Source organism: Coenobita brevimanus, chromosome 56, assembly GCF_032717465.1.
Source record: "Coenobita brevimanus isolate Jiangsu-jjx chromosome 56, ASM3271746v2, whole genome shotgun sequence".
Lineage (NCBI taxonomy): Eukaryota > Metazoa > Arthropoda > Malacostraca > Decapoda > Coenobitidae > Coenobita > Coenobita brevimanus.
In genome coordinates, this window is record NC_137009.1 from 29,574,210 (window position 1) to 29,598,280 (window position 24,071).

General features: G+C 41.7%; 1 protein-coding gene across 1 annotated transcript in view; it reads left to right on the plus strand.

Moving 5' to 3' along the window:
• LOC145401764 (metabotropic glutamate receptor 6-like) overlaps positions 1 to 24,071 on the plus strand; it is a 413,465-nt gene that overhangs the window by 297,273 nt on the left and 92,121 nt on the right. Inside the window, exon 4 of the mRNA XM_080273941.1 lies at positions 20,443 to 20,600. Coding sequence (XP_080130067.1) covers positions 20,443 to 20,600 — 158 coding nt within the window. The remainder of the gene's footprint in view (positions 1 to 20,442; positions 20,601 to 24,071) is intronic.

Consider the following 24,071-nt stretch of genomic DNA (forward strand, 5'->3'; position numbering starts at 1 on the left):
TGAAGCCAGTTCGTTAGAGCACTTATGGTAAAAATATCAATAAAATAGTGCTAAAGAAGCAACATTTCGACGTACTGATAATGGAGGAAGGTCCTGTGTTATGGCAGGATTATTAATTAATTTAATGCCTTTATTTTGAATTTTGTCCAACTGCCTCAATGCAACCACTCCACATCCACTCCACAGTGGTGAACAATATTCGATCTGAGAACGCACATGACTTTTGTATATTGTGGCCATCTGCTCGTCAGTGAAGAATTCACGAACTCTGTACATAAGTCCCAGTTTTTTAGAAGCATTTTTAGCAAGGGATTTAACATAAGCTGTCCAGTTTAGGCTGGGGTTTAGAGTAACACCTAGGATATCAATTGTAGTGGATATGGGAATACTGACATCATTTAAAATTATGTGTGAGTCTGAGGGATTATTTCTGTTGGAGAAATTAATGTATTTAGTATTCTGAGCATTAAATGAGACTAGATTTTTTTGTGCCCATTGATTAATTTTAGAAAGGTCCTGGTTCAAAGAAATTGCTGTGTTTATTTGGGAATTTATAATATCAAATTGTGTAAAAGAGGTACTAAATGTGAAAGAACTATGAAGGGTCGAGTCATCAGCATAAGAGTGTATTGGGTTGTGCGTGACAGATAGGAGGTCATTTATATGAATGAGAAAAAGGGTTGGCGCCAAAACTGATCCCTGAGGTACGCCAGCATTTATGGAATGAAACTGAGAATAAATTCCATCTACCATGACCCGTATTTTTCTACTATGAAGGTAAGAAGAAATTAGAGGAACCAGTGATGCAAGGCCATAGTGTTACATCTTAGACAAAATGGCCTGGTGCCATATTCTGTCAAATGCTTTTGAAATATCAAGTGCTACTGTGTGTGTTTCACCATGTTGGTCTATTGTTTTGTTAATCTGATGGGTAAGAAGGCAAAGAATATCTACAGTTGAACGTTCCTGTCTAAATCCATACTGCCGATCATTGATCAATTTATTGATTTCTAGATGCTTGACTATGTGTTTGTTAATTAGTGTCTCAAAAACTTTACCGAGAACGGAAGTTATTGCAATTGGTCTATAGTTTGATGGATCAGAAGTTGCCCCCTTTTTAGGAACAGGATGAATATTTGCTTCTTTCCAAGGGGCTGGAAAAATTGAGGTACGGATGCATAAGCGGAAAAATTTTGCTAATACAGGAGCCAACACTGAGGAGCAATTTTTAAGTACTATTGAAGGAATTTCATCTGGACGAGTGGCTTTGTCTGCTGATAGATTCTGTAATACGGCTTGTACGTGTCTGGTGTGAATCATGAAAGGAGGTATTTGTGGGGTATATGTGTTGTGTGAGCCAAGATTTCTCATATATTTTTTTTTTTTTAATTACAAATGAAGCCATCTCATTCTATAAGAATTTCAGTCTAACTAAAAGGAATGCATTGTCGTGCCACCAGAGGGATAGACCATTGACCAGTCGGCTTTCCTTAAACTTGGACTCGTTTTAGGCTATATCGTTACCATTCAGTCCGACGTCTTTCCTTACATGAATAAGATAAAAGTTAACAAAAACAATATATAAAGTACTTTATTTGGTTGAGGGCATTAAACAGAAACTCTAATACTGGATGCATAACTCTGATCCACCCACAACGCTGAATCTAAATGTAGTTGTTCGTTATATATTCTCTCCCCCTTCCTATTCTACTATTCGTGTTATTCTGTTATTCTTGTTATTCTGTTATCCTGTATAATAAGAGAAAAGATAATACTTCCCAGCATATCGATAGAATATTTGTATTTTAGTCTTGCTTCCTCCAGATACTGCTGTTGAACGCAGATGATACTTTTCGAAAACGTACTGGAGAGCTTATAAACAGTATAACTTCCTTAACCCTTTTAACGTGGATCATCGCGTTTGCGATGCTCGGCGAAAAGGACATAACAGCGGATCGTCATGTTTGCGATTCTAGTAAATTTTGAATAACCGCGGGCAAGCAGGCTCCAGCTGGTATTGTCTATCAGTACCGCCACCCTTTGGCTACTATTAGCACACTTGACCTTTGTACCACTGACCTCCGTTGTTGCCAAGTATCATTTTTTTTACCCACCCATGCACCGCTGCCCCCCCCTCGTCATGCTATATGGCAGTGCGCGGACAGCTCAGACATGTCAATCTGCGCCTTCCTCTTGCAAGCACTTTATGCTAATTGGAAACGCTTGTTTCCCCAGTTGTCACACTAGCTTTTTTTCGCGTGGTTTGCCCCTGTTTAGCGTCAGTTTACTGCAGTCTTTGAAGGTGACACCATGTCTCATTCTAGCTCTTCCAAGTCAGTGCCGTCCAGCCCTCTGAAAAAGGGCTTTGTGACCTCTGCCCCGTCCAAACCCTTACTAGGAAGTGCTAAGGGCCTGAGATAGTCGGCTATAGGGATAGAATTATTGAAAGCTTCTATGGATTACGGTAGTGACGTTGGAGTGTTATCAAGCCTTGCCGAATCAGACACTCTATGGAGTGCTGAGTCTGAAGTGCAGGAAGAGACAATTCCTGTGCCTAGCACCTCAACAGGCAAGGCTCCAGTGCAAAAGGGAGTGGTGTTTGGTAAGGGGGCCAAGAGGAAGCGAAGTGGTGACCCCGGTTCCCAGCCATTGTTCTCCTCAGACCGGCCATTGTCCCCTACCCCAGGTCACGCCGCCACCATACCGCCTCGCACTCCCAGCCCCATTCTCTCGTCATCTTCGTCTGCTGTGCTTTCTCCTGAGTCTTCGGAGTCTCCTTCACCACCTCGGAAGGGAAGTAGGCAGTCTGGTTTTCGTAGAGGTTTTCGTAGGCCCCGTGTTCGTGCTGGCATGAGTAGGAAAGTGTCTCCTAGTGCTAGAATTAGTGGTAAGGTTTCCCGCACTAGGCAACTCACCACTCAGGCTACTGCGAGTGACCTTGAACCTTCTCCTAATCTCCCCACCACCACCACCACCACACAGACACGACCTAGCTCACCCACTGCCACACAGCCTGCCTCACCGCCTGCCTCACCCACTGCCACACGGCCTACCTCACCCCCCGCCGCCCCCACCCCCTCCCAGCCTAGGCAGGGCACTCTGGATGCCTTCGTGTGGTCTGAGGGCTCTGATTTTGTGCCGGAGGATCTGCCCTTTGATCCCACTGGGTGTGGGATCCAGGCTGACTTCCCTGTCCCCGAGGGTGGTGAATGTTTGGACTACCTGTTGGCCTTCCTGGATAACGAAGTCATGGAGCAGATTTGTACCGAGACGAACAGGTACGAAGGACAATGTGCTGCAGTTCGTGAAGGTGAAGGTGCAACGCCATCCACGTCGCAGATGGCAGCATGGGTTCCTGTGACGATCCGGGAACTATTTGTATTCATCGGCTTGATGCTTCTCATGCCACATAACTGGAAGCACAAGCTCGAGGAGTACTGGAGTGCTGACGATCTTTGCCCCACACCCATCTTCAACAAGTACATGAGTCGTGATCGTTTCAGGCAACTCATGACGTACCTTCACTTTGCCAACAACGATGAGCCTTCCCGGACTGACCCCCTATGGAAAGTGAGGGGAATCCTGAACATGATCAAGGACAAGTTTATGACGTTCCTTCGGCCCTTCAAGAAAGTAGTGATCAACGAGTCCTTGGTTTTGTTCAGGGTCCGTCTTCGGTTCGTGCAGTATATTCCAAGCAAACGCCACCGCTTTGGAATAAAGTTTTTCGTGCTGTGCGACTGCAAGACGGGGTTCATCCTAGACTTCGTTATCTACACCGCCAGCAATGTGGGCTTGGACAAGACTGACCCCCTTGGATTCTCTGGTTCTGTGGTGAAAGTGCTGGAGAGGAACAGCTTCACGTGATGGCATCTACATCATTGGGTGACTTCACAGCCCGAGTATACAGAAGTCCCTCACTTGCCTCCCTCTCCTCCAGAAAGGGAATAGTGGATTAAGGAGGAAAGCTTCAGCCTGCTGTCCACTGGGTTCGTTTTTCGGATGAACCTGGCGTTACATCTCCTGCTACCACTACATAATCACCATCAATATGAGAGGTCTTTTCTAATCTGAAGAGAGTCGCCATGTGGTAGCAATATTGAAGGGTTTGAAATACTATAGCAACCTCCGATCATATTTAAAATAACCTGTTAACTCATACAACCCTTGTACCCACTGTAGACTCTCCATCCCTTGCTAGGAGTTCCACGAAGCAGGATGGTAGGATGGTATCAGTTTCGGCAACTCGCCTTATACTGTTGCGTGACATTTAGTGTGTGTGTGTGTGTGTGTGTGTGTGTGTGTGTGTGTGTGTGTGTGTGTGTGTGCCTTAACTCTTCCTGGGCTGTTCCTAGGCTATTTGATGAATTTGAATGAATCTTCCTAAGTGAGTTCGTCTGGTTACTCAGAAGGCCGTTCGTCATACAATATTCCATCCATGATTTTGAGGGGAGAAAGTACCCATCACCAAAGTTAATATTCTCAGAAGCAGGGAAAGGAGTGCAGATATGGCATTGATACCTTTGTGCATGTTGTACAATGGACTGTCAACCGTAATGGGATATTTGGGGAACGTCATGCACCCAATGATTTTTGAAAGGGTCAACCCCCCCTCCCAACAGTAAAAGCAATCAGAAATACAAAGTGATCACATGGATTCAATGGAAACCGGTAGGATACATACGCGGCACAGGGTATACAGTTTCCATGTTTTCTTCGTATCCTCATCAAGAATCTTCACATCTACTTTCCTTTTTTATTTATTTATGGTTTCTGTACCCTACCTTACCCAATCAAAGCTGGGGAAGAGTCGTACGGATGATGATGATGATGATGATGATGATGAAGAGGAGGAGGAGGAGGCGGAGGAGGAGGAGGAGGTGGAGGAAGAGGAAGAGGAGGAGGAGGAGGAGGAGAAGGAGAAGGAGAAGGAGAAGGAGGAGGAGGAGAAGAAGAAGGATAAAGATGATGTCTAGAGACGAGTTAAATAAACGTAGGGCCGATGTTTGGAACTGGAGTGGTTAAAAATAGACATCATTAATTTCCTGAACGAAAGAGATGTTTTCGTAAGTTGAATGAAATCTTTTAGAGATAGGAAGAGTATTATAAAAGCTGTCCCCGAGCTGGAAAAAAGTCTCCCCCCCCCATCTCTCTCTCTCTCTCTCTCTCTCTCTTAGAAGAAAAAGTAATCGCTGCCACTTCGCTGTATCCTTTGCCATCAGGCTGCCCTCCCTTCATTTCCTACCACTCTCAATTTTCTATCGTTTCATCCCGTCCTTCCACTTCATCCGGTCTCCCTTTCCCTCTAGTTGTGGTGAAGGAGTTGATTCCCCGTTGATCATTATTGGATCGTATTCTAAGTGGTTTTGGAAATTTTGTAACATATCTTGCCAATCGATTATTATGCATATCACACCTCAGGCCGTTTCAACACTATGTTTGCTGGCGTGGGTGGGTGCGGGCGAATGTTTGCATCACTATAACTCATACAACTGGCCCCATTAAATGCGAATTGGGTGTAGGCGAGAACTTCTCAAGGTTCCAGTGATTCAGCAAGCGTTTGGTGTGGACGTGACCCAAGTCTCCTCTTGTATGTCACTAATGCCTACTTGTCTATATGAAAGATATATAAATAACATTCAATGATTCTGTACATTATGCCAGTATTCTCTTTTATGTTATTGACGCAAACACGTCGATGTAAAAGCTATTCAGATAAAGTACTAGCCAATGGCAACGTGTAATATGCAAAATAAGTCACTAGCGAAGGGTTTCCACGAAATTTCTCATGACATCTACAGCAGGATATGTCTGATACACCCTACGTCATTTACGAATCATTTTGACGTTTACACATCCTTGGGACTGATTTTCTATGTTGTTGTGCTGAAGGTGCTTACACAACAAAAATTATGCCCTTTTTCAGTCTGGTAAACATTTTAAACTTATTTTGGCTGGAATTTTTTGGTGTCATACAGAGGTTAAGGGAAAAAAAAGTCTCGGAGCGGTAACTGATAGATAGCACTGAACTGGGAGGCGTGGTAGTGTGTGTTGTAACCGTTTATGATTTGGTAGCTTGTCTGTTTTAATAGCTCCCCTGATTAGCAGTCGAGTTGTTTCAGTTTGTTGTGTGACAATGTGTACTGTGGCACTGACGGTTAGAGATGGGGTACTGCGTGCTGCAGTACTGTATGGTGTAGCGATGTGTGGAGTGACAGTGTGTGGCGTGAGTGTGAGGTGTGACAGTGTATGGTGTGGCTCTGAGTCGTGTGGAAGAGTGGTGTGGTAGCAAGTGGTGCAGAGTATGAAGTACTGAAGTGTGGGGTGTATCAGAGCAAAGGGTGATTGTGTGAGGTCTGTCAGTGTGTGGTGTGGCGATGTGTGGTGTGGTAATGAGTGGTGTGTCGGGTCGCAGTATGGAAGTGTGGAATGTAGCAGTGCGAAGAGTGGTTGTGTAAGGCGTGGCAGTGAAGTTAGTGGTGTGGAAGTGTACGGTGTGGGAGCAAGTGGCGTGGAAGTGTGATGTATGGGAGCGTGAGTTGTAGCAGTACGAAGTGCGGTTGTGTGAGACTTGGCAGAATTGGACTGTATAATAGTACTGTGTGGGAGCGGAAGGTGTGGCAGTAAGAGATTTGGTACTGTTTGGTGCTGTTGATGTGATAGTGTGATGTGGCATTGTGTGATGTGCCACTGTGTGATGTGGCACTGTTTGATGTGGCTGTGTGATATGGCAGTGTGTGATGTGACTGTGTGAGCTCTGCTAGTGTTGAGTTAGCATAGCAACTAGATACTAAATTAGTGCAAGAAATGATACTCCATTTCCTCAAACAATGTGCTCCACTTCCACAAACTAGCTAACAGAATGGAAAATTGTATGGTGGTAGAGAGGATGGAAATAAAAGACCCTCTTGTACTGAAGATGTTTAATGAATTGATATTTGATACCAATATATTGTCCCTAATTTTATTCTCCACTTCAACCATCTTTTAAGAAAAAAAAAAAAAAACATGAAGGAGTTTCGTATTGTAGTTTACGAGGCACTCAGGATAGGGCTTCGTGGGAAACCAAACACCTCGCTAAGTGGGCCACCGGTTGAAAACTTTGATAACACCTGTGCTCGGGATCGTATTCTCATGGGACCTTCCCTTGCCAGTTTATTTCTTTATAGCGACAGCCAAAGGTTAACTCTTGCATTTGAGTCGGTTTCTGTGTATTTTGTATGTATTCGTGTATGTACGTATGTAGTAATGTATCTATGCATTTATGTATGTATGTATCTATGTATTTATTTATGTATGTATGTATGTATATATTCATGCGTGTATGTTACAAACGTGTCTCATGAATGCCTGATCCGATTAAATCAAATCTGTTACACAGGTCTCCGTGTGTATAGGTCGTGGGAAAAACTGAAAAAGTTTTGGTGCGGATAGATCAAATGTCAAGGTTCGCCTTGGTGTCCCTTTGCTCTCTGGATGTTTGTAGTAAGGTGGTAGGTTGTGGCGCTCATCATCCACCCTCTCATGCAATGTTGCATTTCGGTGTTTCTGCATTGGCTGAGAGGCCAAATAATTTCTTGAAGCGAAGGAAATCATTTACTAAGTTGTACGGTTATCATACAACGAAATGCACGCTTGGTGAACTGATAGATCAAAGTTCTACAAAAGGCTGTGGTCCATGCAAGTTTAAATCGAGGGAATGATTGGGTATTACAGCTTACTTGTGTCACTCGTTGTAAATGTTGGGACTGAGTAGTCGAGCCTCAGGCTATTATGCTCAGTATGTTGCAGTAATGAAATATATATCTACTGTATATCTATCAGTCTATCTACCTATCTATATAGAGATAGAGAGACAGACAAGTCGATATCTACTGTACAGTAGATATATACTTAGATACTGCACGTAGGTTAGGTGTGTGTGCAGTTTCCTCAGATTACCCCTCTCTCCCTCTGTGTGTGTGTGTGTGTGTGTGTGTGTGTGTGTGTGTGTGTGTGTGTGTTATTTATTAAGTTATTTACTTTCTGCTCAGAAATATAGCTTATAGCTTACTCAATTTGTGACATTTTAAATCTGACTAAATATAATGCAAAGTAATGCCCACCAGCTGGTGGGCAAGTGGCTTAGTCATCTTTCCTTAAATTTAGACTAATTTTAGGCTATATCTAAACCGACCACTCCGAAGTCTTTCCTAACCTCCGTACAAGAGTCGAGAGTTAGCAAGAGTATGACAGAGCAAGTCACCCGCTTGAAAGGTTTTAACAAAAAATCCAATACTTGATGCATCACTTTGATCCTACCACAACACCGAATCTAAACGTGGGGTTTCTCTGTAAATTATCCCTCTCTTGTTATTCTTTTCTTCTTGCTTTCCCGTTATTCTGCATAGGTAGGAAGAGGATGGATGTTAATTCCCTGCCAACGGAGATGCTATCTCTAGGTGACTCTTGCTACCAGATTTTTTTTCTTTTCTGTTTTTCAACGTAGATGATGTTTTTCAAATTGGAAAAGTTTTATATATCAAGCATTGCAAGTCCTCTACTGAAAAGAGAATAGGATGGGAACCAATCTTCGCCACGTTTTGTCTGCAAACTCCCCTATCTCATCTCTCCACCTCTTGTCTGGCCTCCTTCTGCAACGCTTGCAATCTCTAGAGTCCAATAAGCCAATCTCTTGCTCCATCGGTATCCCTTATTCTTGCTGCATAACTCTCTCACGTCCATTTCTGCTCTTTTGTCGCTTCTATTGTGTCTGCTTTCTCACTCAAGTTGAACTTTTCCTGTCTCTTAATGATATTCCCAACACTGACCTTTTCATTGCTCTTTGAGAATGGATTACCTGATTTCCCATCGATTTTGTGTTTCCAGGTCTCACAACTGTGCACCATAACTGGGATTATGCACTAATTATGTACTTTTCGTTTCCCACATACTGCCAAGCTGTTTTTCATGATGTCTCTATGTTTACCGAAAGTTCTCCATCCAATTGTAACGCGTCTTTTTATTTTGCTATCATGGTCTCTTTGTTAGTTTTAGTATTTGCCCCAAGTAATGGTACTCCTCGACTTCGTTAAGAATTTCTCCGTTTTTCGTGATGACGTTCTTTTGTGTATTTTTACTTCGGTTCATCTTTAGCCCTTCTTTGAGACTTTCTCTGTTCAGGTCATTTAACATTTCTTGCCATGTCTCACCTGTTTCTGAGATTAGGACAATGTCATCTGCAAATCTTAAATGTATTAAGTTTTCTCCATCAATGTTTACTCCTTTGTTCACCCAGTCTAGCTTTCTGAAAATACTTTCTAGGCATGCTGTAAATATTTTTAGTGGAATTGTAACTCCCTGACGCACGCCTTTCTCAGTCTTAATTTTGTCAGAGACTTTATGTAATTTAAAAGTAGGAGTTCCCACTCTATGCATGTTTTAGAACATACTCCATGTTCTCCCAGTGAGTTTACTATTGCTATGTGCTCCACTGAGTCGAAAGCCTTTTTGTAATCAACAAAACCTAAGCACAGCGGTTTATTATACTATGTAGTTTTCTCAATTAGCAACTGCATTGTGTGTTCATGATCAGTACTCTAATACCCGCTTCGGAATCCTGCTCGCTCACGAGGCTGTTTTTTTTTTTTTTTTCCCCAGGTTTGTTGTTATTCCTTTCGAAAGGACTTCAGTGGAGAGTTATTAAATAACCGATAATAAGCTGATGGGTCGATAGTTACTAAGATCTTTTGAGTCGCCTTCCTTGTAAAGCAAAATAACTATTGCATTACACCATGTTTTGGGAAGTTTCTTCTTCTTTATACACGGAGTAAGTAAGTGGGCAAGCCTGTTTTGTGCTGCTCCACCTGCATCAGACGGTAAATCTGCTATTCCATCTTCTCCTGAGGCCTTCCCACTTTTCGTAATTTTAAGAGAAATGTTGACTTGGTCTGGTGTTTCTGCTGTTTCACTTGTCAGCTAGAAAGTTAGCTATTTGTACTATTTTCTTTGGTGTATACAGTTCTAGGTGGTAGGTGGGAGCGCTCACCATCCATTCACTTGATGTAGTGCTGCTCTCAGGTATCTGCCCTTTCCTCTCCTCCATCCTTCTTTTCTTCCATCCTCTTCTGTCTTACTTTCCTTCATTCTTTCCTTATCCTTCTGCCTATGGGTGACTTTACACTCCCTTTTCAGTCTATCTTTCTTTCATTCTTTCCTCTTCTTTCTGCCTATGCGTGACTTTACACTCCCTCTTCAGTCATTCTTTCCTTCATTGTTTCCTCTTCCTTCTGCCTATGGGTGACTCTACATTGAGTGACAAGCCAAATGATTTCCTGTACACCAGGAAACCATTTACTACGCTGGGTGGTAACCGTATAACCAAATTATGGCGCCTGGTGGTTTAGTGGGTAATTACGGGGCTTGGGTCGGATTGAGCCGATGAAGGTTTATATCCAAGGGAGGGTTGGGGTTTATTGCTCACGTATTGCCACTCAGGGATGAGTGAGGCTGGTCATTCTCATCTTAAATGTCTGGACCATCTTGCCTAGCCCCGGGCTCTTACGCTCCTCATGGGGCAACGTAGGATTGGATGATGGATGGATGGATGGCATACAGTTCTTTGTATAGTTCTCCAGTTCTCTTCACCGTGATTTTTCAGCATTTAATGACTTCACGGTTTCTGTCTTTTAGTGATATAATTTGTTGCTTTCCTAGCGCCATATTACTTCAGACCTGTTTCTGACTTTTGTTCTTTTTTGATGGTTTCTTTGATCTGATTCATGTTTCTTTTTCCTTCTCTCTGTCTCTTGTTGATAAACTTATTAATTCCGCTCGTTTTTATTTCATCTTTTTCTTTTTTTTTCATCCCCCTTCTTTTCATGAGCTCGAGGGTCATTTTTTAATACTTACTGGCTTTGACAGGATTAGCTTTCCCTACTACCTCCATTGATTCTCTTAACACTTTTTTTTTTTTTAGTCTATCATTCAACTGATCAATGTCATATTCAGCACAACTTAGAACCTGAAATCTGTTCGTGTTTTCTAACTGAAAGGCTGCTTTGTTTTCGCCTACTTGTATTGGACATATTATTTTTAGTCAGCTTTTTCTTTAACATCTTAAGTTGAATCTGACTGTGCAACCCACTATTCTATGGCCACATCTTATAATTACCTTGTTGATAACTGACATTTATTATCCTTTTCCTTTTTTCTGCTATAATGAAGTCAATTTCGTTTTTTTTTTCCATTTGGACTTCTCCAGGCTCATTGTCTCCCTGTTCTTTTGTGAAAGAATGTGTTCATTATTCTCATGTTATAAATTTCAGCAAAAGTTTACCACCATTTCATCTCTGTCACTCCTTTCTCCCACTCCAAATTTTCCAAAACATGCTTCTTCATTTTTTGATTTTCCAACTTTTGCATTGAAGTCTCCCATGAGTATAGTATATGTGTGTATTTTTTTCCTTTTCTATAAAATGGGAGATGTCGTCATAGAATGTTCCTATTTCTGCATCAGGGTTTTGAGAAGTCGATGCATATACATGCATTACTTTCAGGGTGTATTTTTCGCAGAGTCTAATTACAGTCCATGCTCCTCAGTCAGATACACTACTGACGTTAACAATGAAGGAGCGTTGTGGGTGGATGTGGATGTGATATGAGGCGTTAAGGTGGTTTGGCCACTAGGAGAGGATGGACAACGAGATACTAACGTGGAGAGTGTATGTGAGGGAGATGGAGGGGGGGGAGTGGAGGGGAGACCGATGATGAGATGGAGGGATGGAGTGGAGAGGTATATGAGAGAGGTGGGTGTGAGCTGGCAGGAGGGCAGCGAAATGGCGGGGGACAGGGCGACATGGGGGCGATTTGTTTTTGGCCACCCCTTACGGGATCAAGGCGTCTAGCTATAGACGGATAGAAAGATAAAAATCCTACATCAATAACTCTTTCATTTTGCCTTGCTCTGCAGTACAGTAGGCGGTTGCTGTCTTAAAGGTGAATTATTTTTTCTTCATTTATCTGGATGTGACTCACACCTATTATATCCCAATTAATGTTTTCTAATTCAGTCATTAAGGTATCATGTTTGTAATCTTCTGTAAGGCTTCTTACATTGAATGCATATCCTCGTGGATTTCAGTTTGTTAAATCTCCCTGTCTTTGATTTTCCGAGAGAGTTCCTATTCACTTTCAGTGGCACGCTGCCTGTAAGCACAGGAGGAATTGCGGCTGAACCTTTAAAAGAGAATGATCCAAAAGGAATGCCGAGAAATCATTTCCAGTAGAATTGATGTTTAGTTGAGGCAGATTGTTGCAAGTAAAATCACCTCCCTACCACATAGTTTCTGGTGAGATGCAATTTTTGTGTCACCTTGTTCATTATATTCTGTGGCGCCCTCTATATCTATAGAGAGTCCCATGGTCCGTGCCGACAAAGACGGTACCTCGCATATCTGCAAGGCCTACCTCTTCCGCCACCCAGGGACGCACCTGGTAGCAGTGGGATCCTGCCCCCTGGAAGGGTTTTACATATAGCCTACATACTTCCTATTGATGCCGCCTTCACGTGATGGCACCGATATAACTAGGTAACTTCACTGCCCGGTTACTCGTATGCAGACGTCCCTCAATTTCCTTCCAATCCCACGAAAGGATGATGATGAACTGCGGTTGACTGGGTTCACGTTTCACGTGAACCTAGGGCTGCAAATACCACTACCACTACATCTTCAATAAGAAAAGTGTTTCCTAAGTTGAAAAAAAGTCGTCTGGTGGTAGCAATATTGAAGGGTTTAAATACTAAATATAATACTTTCATCCTCTGATAATAATAATATACCTGTGGTGAAACATTGTACATCCCCCATCTCATGTTATCATGTACTATTACTAGCAAAGTTTCGCCGACAGTTTCTTTTCATCATTGTTATCCTGTCTTTCCTATTTATCATTCCTCCCCGACCGTAATTCTCATTCTGTTACGCTATTCTTTTACGTGCCTCATAGTTTATCATACAAAAATATTTATGTAAAACCTTTCATCGCCACAGCGGTCAAGGAAATGTGGTAGTAAATAAAGGGGGATTTCATTGGTTGTGCTAAGTTCCCTTTCATTCCATGGAATACTCTCAAAGTAATATTGCCCTTTATATCATCAGACCACCTCCTTCGAACTCAGTTTTGAGGCTGACGTCCTATTAGTAAAACTAAGAGCGCGAAGATGAGGATACGCCCCAATTGTTTTTTACGATATTTTTACAGCATGTGGTGATGAATGAACATGTCCAATCTCCCTCTATTGGTGTCTGAGATACAGGGTTGCAGGCCTAACACATCTAACAAGTACAAGTGTTTCATACATGACCGTCAAAAAATAGGGCTTCGTCCACACGTTTACGCTGTCAGTATTGATAATATGGAACTTATTCCATTAGGAACAGAAGGCTTCATAGCACCTCTTGTTCAGTAGTTTATGTTTGTGTGGGGGACGTTGATACCTACCTTCCTGTATGAAGAGTATGCAATCATTACAGATATAAAAAATATATATTAACAAAGAAAAGAGTACCAAAGTGTACTACGCAACACAAATGACTTAGGAAGAGGTGTCAGAAAGCCATCCATAGTTTGCTAATTATAATATCGGCTAGGGTTTTATGAGCTAGGTTCTCAAATATTATTCAACATATACAGTCTATGCATTATTCCTTCATATTAGCCCCAATTATTAGTCTGCTCTATTTAGACTTAGCAGTTCTGAGACTTGCTGCAGACGCTATTTGCTACAGATTCACTAAATTTATTTTACCAGATACAGTAATTTGTGTGTATTGACTTAAGTGTATTATACGGGATTTGAACTAAGCTCGTGTTTTCCCGTCACTTTTCAACAAATATTTATTATCCAATCTAAAACACAAGAACGCTCTCTGTTCGCACCACCTCCCCCCTCTAAATTATTTCACATGTCTATAGTTCTATCTGGAAAACTAAATTTCTTTACATCACTGAGGCATCGACTCTTTTTCAGCTTGAATTCATGTCCTCTCGTTCTTCCATCACCTTTCACAAAGATGTCTTTCTGTCCACAACTTTTGTTCCTCTTACTTCTCTAAATCTCTAAACACTAATCAAATCTCTCTCTCTCTCTCTCTCTCTCTCTCTCTCTCTCTCTCTCTCTCTCTCGCAGGGTTGGCATTTTCAGTTTTTCTAATCTCACCTCATAGGACAGCTCCCTCAAGCGTGATGTCAATTTTGTGGCAATCCTTTGTTTTCTTTCTATTTTACTGGTATTCCTTTCCAAGTGTGGTGACCATATCACACTGCATATTCTAGTCTCGGTCTTATCATGGTCACTATCAAATGCCACCTTCATGTTTGTCAGTAGCCCGTAAGTTCCTCCAGTAATCCTGTTTATACGTTTCTCTGGCGATAGGTTATCCTGTATAGTCACACCAAGGTCCTTTTCTTCTTTTGTCTTCCTTATTATTTCATATCCCATTTTATACACATACCTTGGTTTCTATCTCTGACTCCCATTTCCAACACATGACATTTATTAATACTGAAATCCATTTTCGTCGTTTTACTCCAATTGCTTAGTTTATATAGATCTTTTTGCAGTTCCTTACAATTTACATCTTTAATATGTTAAATAATTTTTACATCATCAGCATATAAACTCATATAATCACTCAACCCTTCAGACATGTCATTTATATATATCAAAAACATAATTCGGGCCAACACCGAACCCTGAGGCACTTCACTAGTTACCTTTTTCCACTGGGAAAACTTGTCTCTGATGTCGGTTCTCAATTGTTTTTCTGTCAAATAGTTTTCCAGCCACTTCACCAATTTCCCATGTACATCTCCATAGGTTTTAAATTACCGTAATAATCTGTGTGACGCTCTGTCAAAAGCCTTCTAAAATACAATCTACCCACCTTTCCCTTTCTTGAACAATGTCTATCACTCTACTATAGAAACTCAACAAGTTGTTTACACAAGACGACCCTTCTCTAAATCCAAATTGCTTGGACGTTATTACCATATGCCCTTCAAGGAATTTTATTCAACTTTTTCTAATGACATTTTCACATAGTTTGCCGTCTGTACTACTGAAGGAGACGGGTCCATGGTTAAGCGAGTCCTCCCTGTCACCACCTTTATAAATCTGAACTATATTTGCCCTTTTCCATTCGGTAGGTAGCTCCCCACATTTTATGGAAAATCTTATAATATCATAGATAGGCCTCAGTAACTGGTCCGCACGTTCTTTCAGGATCCAACCAGCTACTTTATCCGATTCCGTTGCCTTTCTCACATCTGTATCGTTCATCAACAGAAGTATCTCATTTCTTTCAACTACTACTGTTTCCAGTTTCAGGGGTTGCATCTCTGTTATAGGTTCTAGGAATTCCTCTTGTGTTACAAATACCGACTGCAATTTATCATTCATTATGTTACACATTTCCTCTTCTTTTTTATATATTACATCACCATCTCTTAATCTCATTATGCTGTTCTTTGTTCTCATTTTATTATTAACAAACCTGTAGAGCAGCTTGGGTTCTTTCTTGCTTTTATAATGATATCTTTCTCATTCTTTTGTTCCTCCTCTCTTCTTACTTTTATATATTCATTAATTACTATTTTGTACTCTTTCCAAGCTTTTTCAGTATATTTTTTTCCTTATTTCATCCCATGCTCTATTCCTAATTCCAAGTGCCTCCCTACATCTTTTATTAAATTTGTCTTTCTTTCTGTCTTCCTTTTTGGCAGCAACTTTAGGAACATGGTTTCTGACTCTCTTCTCATATATTTTCATAAAGATACTGTATCTCTCCTGGATATTTTTGTCTCTCTCCATTTCACTCCAGTCCATATTTCCGAAATATTGTCTTCAGGAATCATAATCCGTTCCCCCATAGTTATACCTATTTTGTCAATATATCGCTTCTCTTTCTCCCGTGTCCCCACCCATTACCTTCATCTCCATAACCAGGTGGTCATTCTTTCCTAAGGGGCAATGATACTGTAATTTCTGCATATCATTACAGGTTCTTGTAAAAAGCAGATCAAATCTTTATGGTGTATCCTATCCCCTAAGTCTTGTATTTTCTTCAGCCAACTGTATTAACATATTTTCAGTCTTCAGCTCCATCAGTCTATACCCCCAGGTATCCACATTGTTCTCTGCATCAGTTCCTTCCCAGTCGACTTCTCTGCACTTTAAATCACCCACTAACAGCAATCTATTTCCCCGCTCTGTTATCAGCCTTTGCATATCTTGAGGCTCACTCATTACCTGATCATACTTATCCCTATTCCCTGCTCTGGTCCGTGGTGGCATTTACATCATTATATATGCGGCTTCTCTCCATATTCTTCCACTGTTTCCATTCCCAGAATTTCCACTTTCGTATTTTCTAGATGTACCCTTTTTGCATTTACCTTTTTATCAGTCATAATCATCACTCCTCTTTCTCTGTCTTCCCTCCACACATTATAGTCTTTCTAACCAACACATTTGCATCGAATTCACTCTCTAATTTAGTTTCAGCTAGACTTACACTTCTGACTTCTTTTCCCTAATACAGTCACCAAGTTCTATTTTCATCGTTATCAATCCATCCACATGTGTATACCTTACCTTTATCGTATGAGCCTGAATCACTTCCTTATTTGCTCAAACTTTACCTTAGCCTTCCATATCATTTTGTGCTTTTTTCTTTAGTCCTTTTTAATACACCACTTTTTGAGTTTCGTGTCCTAACCTCTCCAAAAACACTTCTCTTTGTCCCTATAATCTTTCCTCATTTTTATTTTCAGCCTCTTCTAACAATGTTTTCGGTTTAGTTCTAACACCGGAGTTTCGATCTTTTCTTACCATTACTTTTTTTTTTCGGATTTTCATCATCACTCAGCCTATATGCTGCTCCCAACACTTCTTTTGCCACATTTTCATTCGTAAATCTAACCTGGATGGGACTAACGTTTGGCCCTTCTATTTTATACTGACCTGCTCTTTTCTCATCCTCTATTTCTCGTTCTTAGTTTCTTCCTTCTTCATTAATCTTAGTAAATAATTCTCTGATCTTGGCCATGTCTTCTTTCTTTCTAGACTACTTTGATTTCCGTTCTTTCTCCTCAGATCCGAAGATGATCATACACCTATTCCTTTCAGCTGTATTCCTCACAACTGCCTTTCTTTTAAAATAACTTTCACCACTTCACTTTCGATGATGCCTCTTTGTTCGTCTGCCGCTTTTTCATTTCCTTCGCTTTGTTGTTTAATTGTTTCTCTCAGTTCTGACATCTCTTCACGCCCTTTAACCACCCACCCTGTTTGTTCTTGCACTCGTTCCAGAGCTGTACATACCTTCTCGGTCTTACGGTCAGTTTCACCCAATTACTTTCTCATTTCTATATTTTCCTCTTATAAATCACTTCTTTTCTTCTTAAGGGCTCTCTCCTTGGCGATATTCAATCCCTGTTCGTCTTTTGTTTCACCTTTCTTTGTCTTTAAACTATCTCTTGTCATGTTCTTGATTACCAGTTTCATCTCTGAGATTCTAATCATTAATGCTTTTATTAACTCACGCATATCGGGTTGATGATCAAATTCCTCGAAATCACCATATGCAGCTCCGCTCCGCCTCCCCCTCCTGCCAGTTTCTGCTTTCACCGCAGCTCCCAAAGGGCATCCAAATGTTTTAATTATACAGGTCAATCTCTCCACCTTTAACTTCAGTCACATACAGTTTGGAGAGGGGAAATTTTCATCTTGTATACTAAAATTATGGCAAATTTTCCGGAGCCCTCCTGCAGATGCGTCATTTGTCTTATTTACATACCGTATGTGTGTGTGTGTGTGTGTGTGTGTGTGTGTGTGTGTGTGTGTGTGTGTGTGTGTGTGTGTGTGTGTGTGTGTGTGTGTGTGTGTGTGTTGTTTTCAGAATTTCCTGTGACTTTTTTCTCCAAATCTTCGTCTTTATAATACTCTTCCATTCTTCCCCCTTACCCCAAGTTATACTCCATGATTTCACCGCTCATTAGTCTCCCATCCCCTTACGTCAGTCAGTGATATTAATTTAACCTCTCCGCAACTATTATTTACTTTGCACTATAATCAAACTATCTCGGGATGATTCTGTTCATCTCAGGAGATACATAACGTAGCAGGTTATGTTTTGCCTTCATTAACCATTTAACAACTTCGCTACTCAAAGAAGCTAAAAGTAATCGTGTGGATCAACGAAAATTAAATTACAGACGATGGTTGAAGAGGTGAAGGTGGGTGTGGGTTGAGGGAGACAAAATGGTGGATGGCTGGATGGTGGGAGAGGAGGGATTGAAGAGGTAGGCTTAAGGTGAGGAGACGAGGGTGTGGGAGGGTATGGCAGTAGTAGCATTTGTAGTCCAGGTTCATTTGAAACTTGAACCCGGTGGACTGCAGGCTGAACATGCTCTTCTCCGACAGTCCACATCATCTTTTCGGGGAATAGGGAGTTGAGGGAGGTTTGTATATCGAGGTTGCTCCATCAGCCAGTTATTATTATCTCTGCCATCACATGAAGCAATCCGTTCTCGGCACCGTGGAAGGATGTAGTGTGACGAGGGAAGTCGGGAATGAGGGAGAAGAATGGAGGAGAGGCAAAGGGGTGAATGTGGGAGGCGGAAGGGGATATGATGTGTGAAACAGAACAGAGACAGGGAAGACAGAGCGGGAATGAGAATTAGGTGTGGGGGCAGACAGAAGGGAGGAGGGGAAGACATGAGGGGTGTGAGGGTAAAGGATACCGAAGAGACACGAATGATGTTTTCCTTTCCTGAACGTTGTTCAGTCTTCACAAATATCCCTCTATGACACTTCCCTACGATATTTTTTTAATTACCACTGCTAGCCTCTTTTACTCAACTCACAGGAAACATTTTGTTGTGGCAGGGTCACTGAAATTTATAACTAACACATTCAGTCCGAAAAAATATCTTCAGCTGAGTATATGTGTCTTTGGGTTGCAGGAAGAAGATTAGATATATATATTGTTGATAAAAGAGTTCATTATTATTTTTCCATATCTCTAAGGTGGTGCTTCATTTTTTAAATAATATTTTATCAACTATTTATTGATATATTCAAGACTCTCCTTCTTCAGTTTTCAAATCTCTCCCCTCTCTCTCTCTCTGCCTGTCTGTCTATGTCTGTCTGTCTGTCTGTCTGTCTCTCTCTCTCTCTCTCTCTCTCTCTCTCTCTCTTAGCGCGCTGAGCTTGTGATCGGGAGGTCGCAAGTTCGAGCCTCGCTCGGGCTACCGTTGCCGGGAGGGTTAGCGCCCTCCTGTAACCCAGCGGGGCTATATGGCCTTAGTTGCCTAGCTTGGGGAATTCATTTCTCTCTCTCTCTCTCTCTCTCTCTCTCTCTCTCTCTCTGTCACTCTCACTCACCCATTTACATTAATTTTCTCTTTTCTATTCATTTCAGACTTTCTCCCCATAGGCCTTATTAATTCCATACATTTTCTATTCTTTCCCTCTCAGTCTTTATCTTCATAGGCTTATTCTTGGTCTTTCTATATGTGTTCTCTCTTTCTGTTCGGCAAGTTTTATCAATAAGAGTAGCTATCTGAATCTCACTGACTTTATCTCTTTATTCCTCCGCCCACCTTTGGTGAAAGAGGCATTAAGTGAAAGGTCTGTCCGGGCATGCGTGCGTGGATCCTTGCTTCCGTGACACCGTAACACTCTTGCTGGAGCGATACCTCCTGAATTAATCCACGGATTTCCACCAAACCTTTGTCATTGATGCGGTACGAGAAGATGATGAAGTGATTAGGTCAGCTAGGTCAAAGAGTCAAAGGTCAAGGTCATATGGGGTCGACTTTGCCCATTACTGTGGGCGAGATATCTTCTGAACCTCCCAACGGATTTTCACCAGACTTTTGTCAGTCATACAGTATAAAATGATGTTGAACTGATTAGGTCAGGAGGGTCAAGCGGTCAAAGGTAAAGATCATTCAACATTGTCTATCCGTGTTGGGCGCGATATCTCCTGAACCCCTTGACGGATTTCAACCAAAGTTTTGCCAGTGATAGAGTATGAAGGGACCATGAACTGACTAGGTCAGCTAGGTCAAATGGTCAAAGGTCAAGGTCATATGGGTGTGGGCGCGATCTCTCGAACCCCATGACGGATTTCGACCAAACTATTGTTAGTGATCCAGTATGAAGGGAAGATGAACTGATTAGGTCAGCTAGGTCAAAGGGTCAATGGTCAAGGTCAATGGGATGGACTTAGTTTGTCTTTAGTCTCATTAACACACGATGAACCCTATCACGGAGGTTGTATGGCGGAGGCATACCGACTAATGCTTTATGTCGACATCTTGGGAACAGAGTTTTTGGTGTTTAATTAGACGTATTTCTGCTCTTTAACTTCTCTCTCTCTTTCTCTCTTTCAGGCTCCATCAGCAACATCCAGGGCGGGGGAGAGTACCGGTGCAGTGACGGCAGTGAACCTGAGGTGAGGCAGGAGGTAGTGGCTGGCGTGGTGGGGGCAGCATCCTCAGTGACATCAGTACAAGTGGCCAACCTTCTCAGACTCTTCAAGATTCCACAGGTGAGAGAGAACGAAATAAGATACAGTAGGTAGAGGGTTATCGCTTGCCCCAGTTTGAATTTCGTATCACAAGTAAGGTCACAATGATGTCAAAGCACCTATGGTTAGGGTGTGCAGAGCTAAAATTAATCCAGTTAATTGAAATACCTGATATAGAAAATGAGTTGATGAATGCACTTTTGAAACTTTTTAATGTGGCTTGGGATAATGGTGGAATTCCACAAGAGTGGAAAATGGAACGATTATAAAAATACAAAAAAAAAAAAAAAAAAAAAAATCAGTGTGTGTGGCAATTGGAGAGGGATAACTTTGACACCTGTGGTTGCAGAAGTCTTTTCCAAAATCTTGTTGGACAGAATAGACCCAGTAATTGATAAAATTTTAAGAGAAGAACTAGCGGGATTTAGAAAGGGTCGAGGTTGTAATGATCAAATTTTTATTGTAAGGCATCTAATGCATTTGTGCTGAGAGAGGGTTGGTGATAGCCAATACCCTCTTCAGGCATAAAATGATCCACAGGTATACATGGCGAGTGATGAGAAGGGTGGGTGGTGAACTGAATGAAAGGAAGGCAATGATTGATTATGTGTGTGTGGATGAAAGGATGCGAAGATGTGTAAAGGATGCAAGAGTGTATAGAGGTTGGGGGAGTGGACTTTCTGACCACTACTTGGTGGTGGCCAGAATTAGAATGCAAGTAAGATGGAGGAATAGAAGAAGGGAAAGACGAGAGGAAGGAGTAGTTGCAAGGAGAGTGGAAAGGTTACAAGAGGATGAGAAAAAGGCAGAGTATAAGAGAGAAGTGGAGGAACGATTGGGCAAATATGAATTGGAGCAGATGGGAGACGTGGAAGGTGTGTGTAAGATATTTACAGAATAAATATGTGCAGCATGTGATGTGGTGTGTGGAAGGAAGAGAAGACGGAGAGGGGGGTGCAAGGAACAGCGTGGTGGACTGAAGAGGTGAAACAAGCTGTGGCACAAAAGAAGAAAGCATACAATGAATGGATGAGAAATAGGGGCGTGGAAGAAGTTGAGAGGCGGAAGAGAGAGTTATATGTAGAAAGAAAGAGAGGTGAAAAGATTAGTAAGAGAGAGTAAGAAGAGAGTGGATGAGGAATTTGGAAGGAATTTGAGTGTAAAATGGAGGGACTGTAAGAAAATGTTCTGGAGAGAGGTGAAAAGAGTAAGACAGGGTGGAAGTGAAGTTAGCAGGGGAGTGAAAGATAAAAATGGTAGATTACTAGTGGAGAAGGGAAAAAAAGTGAGCAGATGGAGAGAACACTTTAAGGAATTGTTGAACGTAGAGGATGGAAGTAATGCGAGTATGAGTGGTTGGGGAATGGCTGGGAGAAGGAGGGCGGTGAGAAGACAGGAAGAAATCAGTTGTGGAAGCAATGAAGAACGTTAAATCGGGAAAAGCCCCAGGAATTGATGGAGTGTGTGGTGAAATGCTGAAGCATGGGGGAGAGATAGTAGTAGAATGGATGTGGAAGATGTGCAGATTGGCCTGGGAGGAAGGTAGAGTCCCGGAGGATTGGAAGTCAGTTATAATTATTCCCTTGTACAAAGGAAAAGGGGAAAAAGAAGTGTGTGGTAATCATAGGGGCATTTGTCTTCTTAGTATAATAGGAAAAGTGTATGGTAGGATACTTATAGACAGAGTTAGAGAAAGAACAGAGAAATTAGTTGGAGAAGAACAGGGAGGCTTTAGGAAGGGAAGAGGTTGTGTAGATCAGTTATTCATTCTTAGATCTTTAGTGGAGAAGTTTCTAGAGAAAGGAAAGAAGTTGTATGCGGCTTTCGTGGATTTGGAGAAAGCATATGACAGAGTGGATAGACAAGGATTGTGGAAAGTGTTAGGAATATATGGAGTAGATGGGAAGTTGTTGAATGCTGTGAAGAGTATGTACGATGGTGCGAAGGCTGCAGTGCGTGTGGATGGTGAACTAAGTGAATTTTTCTCTTTGAAAGTTGGGTTGAAACAGGGATGTGTCATGTTTCCATGGTTGTTCAATCTGTACATCGATGGGGTTATAAAAGAGGTACAAGGTAGGGTAGTGGATATTGGAGTGGCCCTGGTGAGAGAGGATAGTGTTTGGAAACTCCATGTACTGTTGTTTGCAGATGATACTGTGTTGTTGAGTGAAGACGAAGGGGAGCTGCAAGGCTTGGTGGATGAGTTTGAGAGAGTGTGTAAGAAACGGAATCTAAAGGTGAATGTAGGGAAGAGTAAAGTGTTGGTCTTTGAGAGAGGTGAAGTTAGTGAATGTACAGCGAGGTTGGATGGTGAAGAATTGGAAAATGTGAGTACGTTTAAGTACTTGGGTATTGTGATGAGTAAGGATGGAGGTTTGGAGGGTGAAGTGCTTGAAAGGTTGCTGGTTCTTTGAAAGCAGTGATAAGAAACAGGGAAGTGAGCATGGAAGTGAAAAAGTTACTACATGACAGTATTGTGATACCAAATCTAACGTACGGAAGTGAAGCTTGGACATTGTTGGAAGGACACAAGTCAAGAGTGAGAGCAGTGGAAATGAGTTATTTAAGAGGAGCCTGTGGAGTCACGTGGAGAGACAGGCTGACGAATGAGGATATAAAGGAGCGTTGTGGTGTTGATGTGGATGTGATAGGAAGCGTTATGAGGAACACACTGAGGTGGTTTGGCCATGTGGAGAGGATGGAGGGTGAAAGACTGACGAAGAGAGTGTATGTGAGTGAGGTGGAGGGGGGAAGAGGGAGGGGGAGGCCGAGGATGAGATGGAAGGATGGGGTGGAGAGGTATATGAGAGAGGGGGGTGTGAGTTGGGGGCAGGGCAGTGAAATGGCGGGGGACAGGGCGACTTGGAGGCGATTTGTTTGTGGCCACCCTAAACGGGATTGAGGCGTCTGGCAATAGATAGACAGATAGACAGATCTAATGCAACAAGCTAATGAGATAAAAATGCCACTTAATATGTGTTATGTGGACTTTGAAAAGGCGTTTGATAGTGTTTCACGTGGAGCTATGTTAAAAATTATGAGATTCTATGGTATACCAGAAAAGTTTGTAAATATTATTAGAAGCCTGCATGAGGGTACATTTTGTAAGGTAATGGTGGGTGGTTCTTCGAGTGATCCATTTGAAGTTAGGTGAGGAGTGATTCAAGGAGGAGTTCTTTCGCCTTTGCTGTTTGTTTTGGTTATGGATTATGTTATGAGAAAGGTTATAAGGAGAACAGATGGATTTGAACTACGCTGATGATATTATACTGATTTGTGGAAATATTTACGAGATGCAGAGGGTGCTTGATTGTCTGGTGGAGGAAGGAGAAAAAGTTGGATTGGTAATAAATTGTGGAAAGACTGAAATTATTAATATGAACGTGAAGAACCAAATCGATTGTGTAATTGGGAATAATGTGGTGAAGAATGTAGAAAACTTTAAATATCTGGGAACGATTGTATCATCTAATGGATCATTAAACAGTGAAT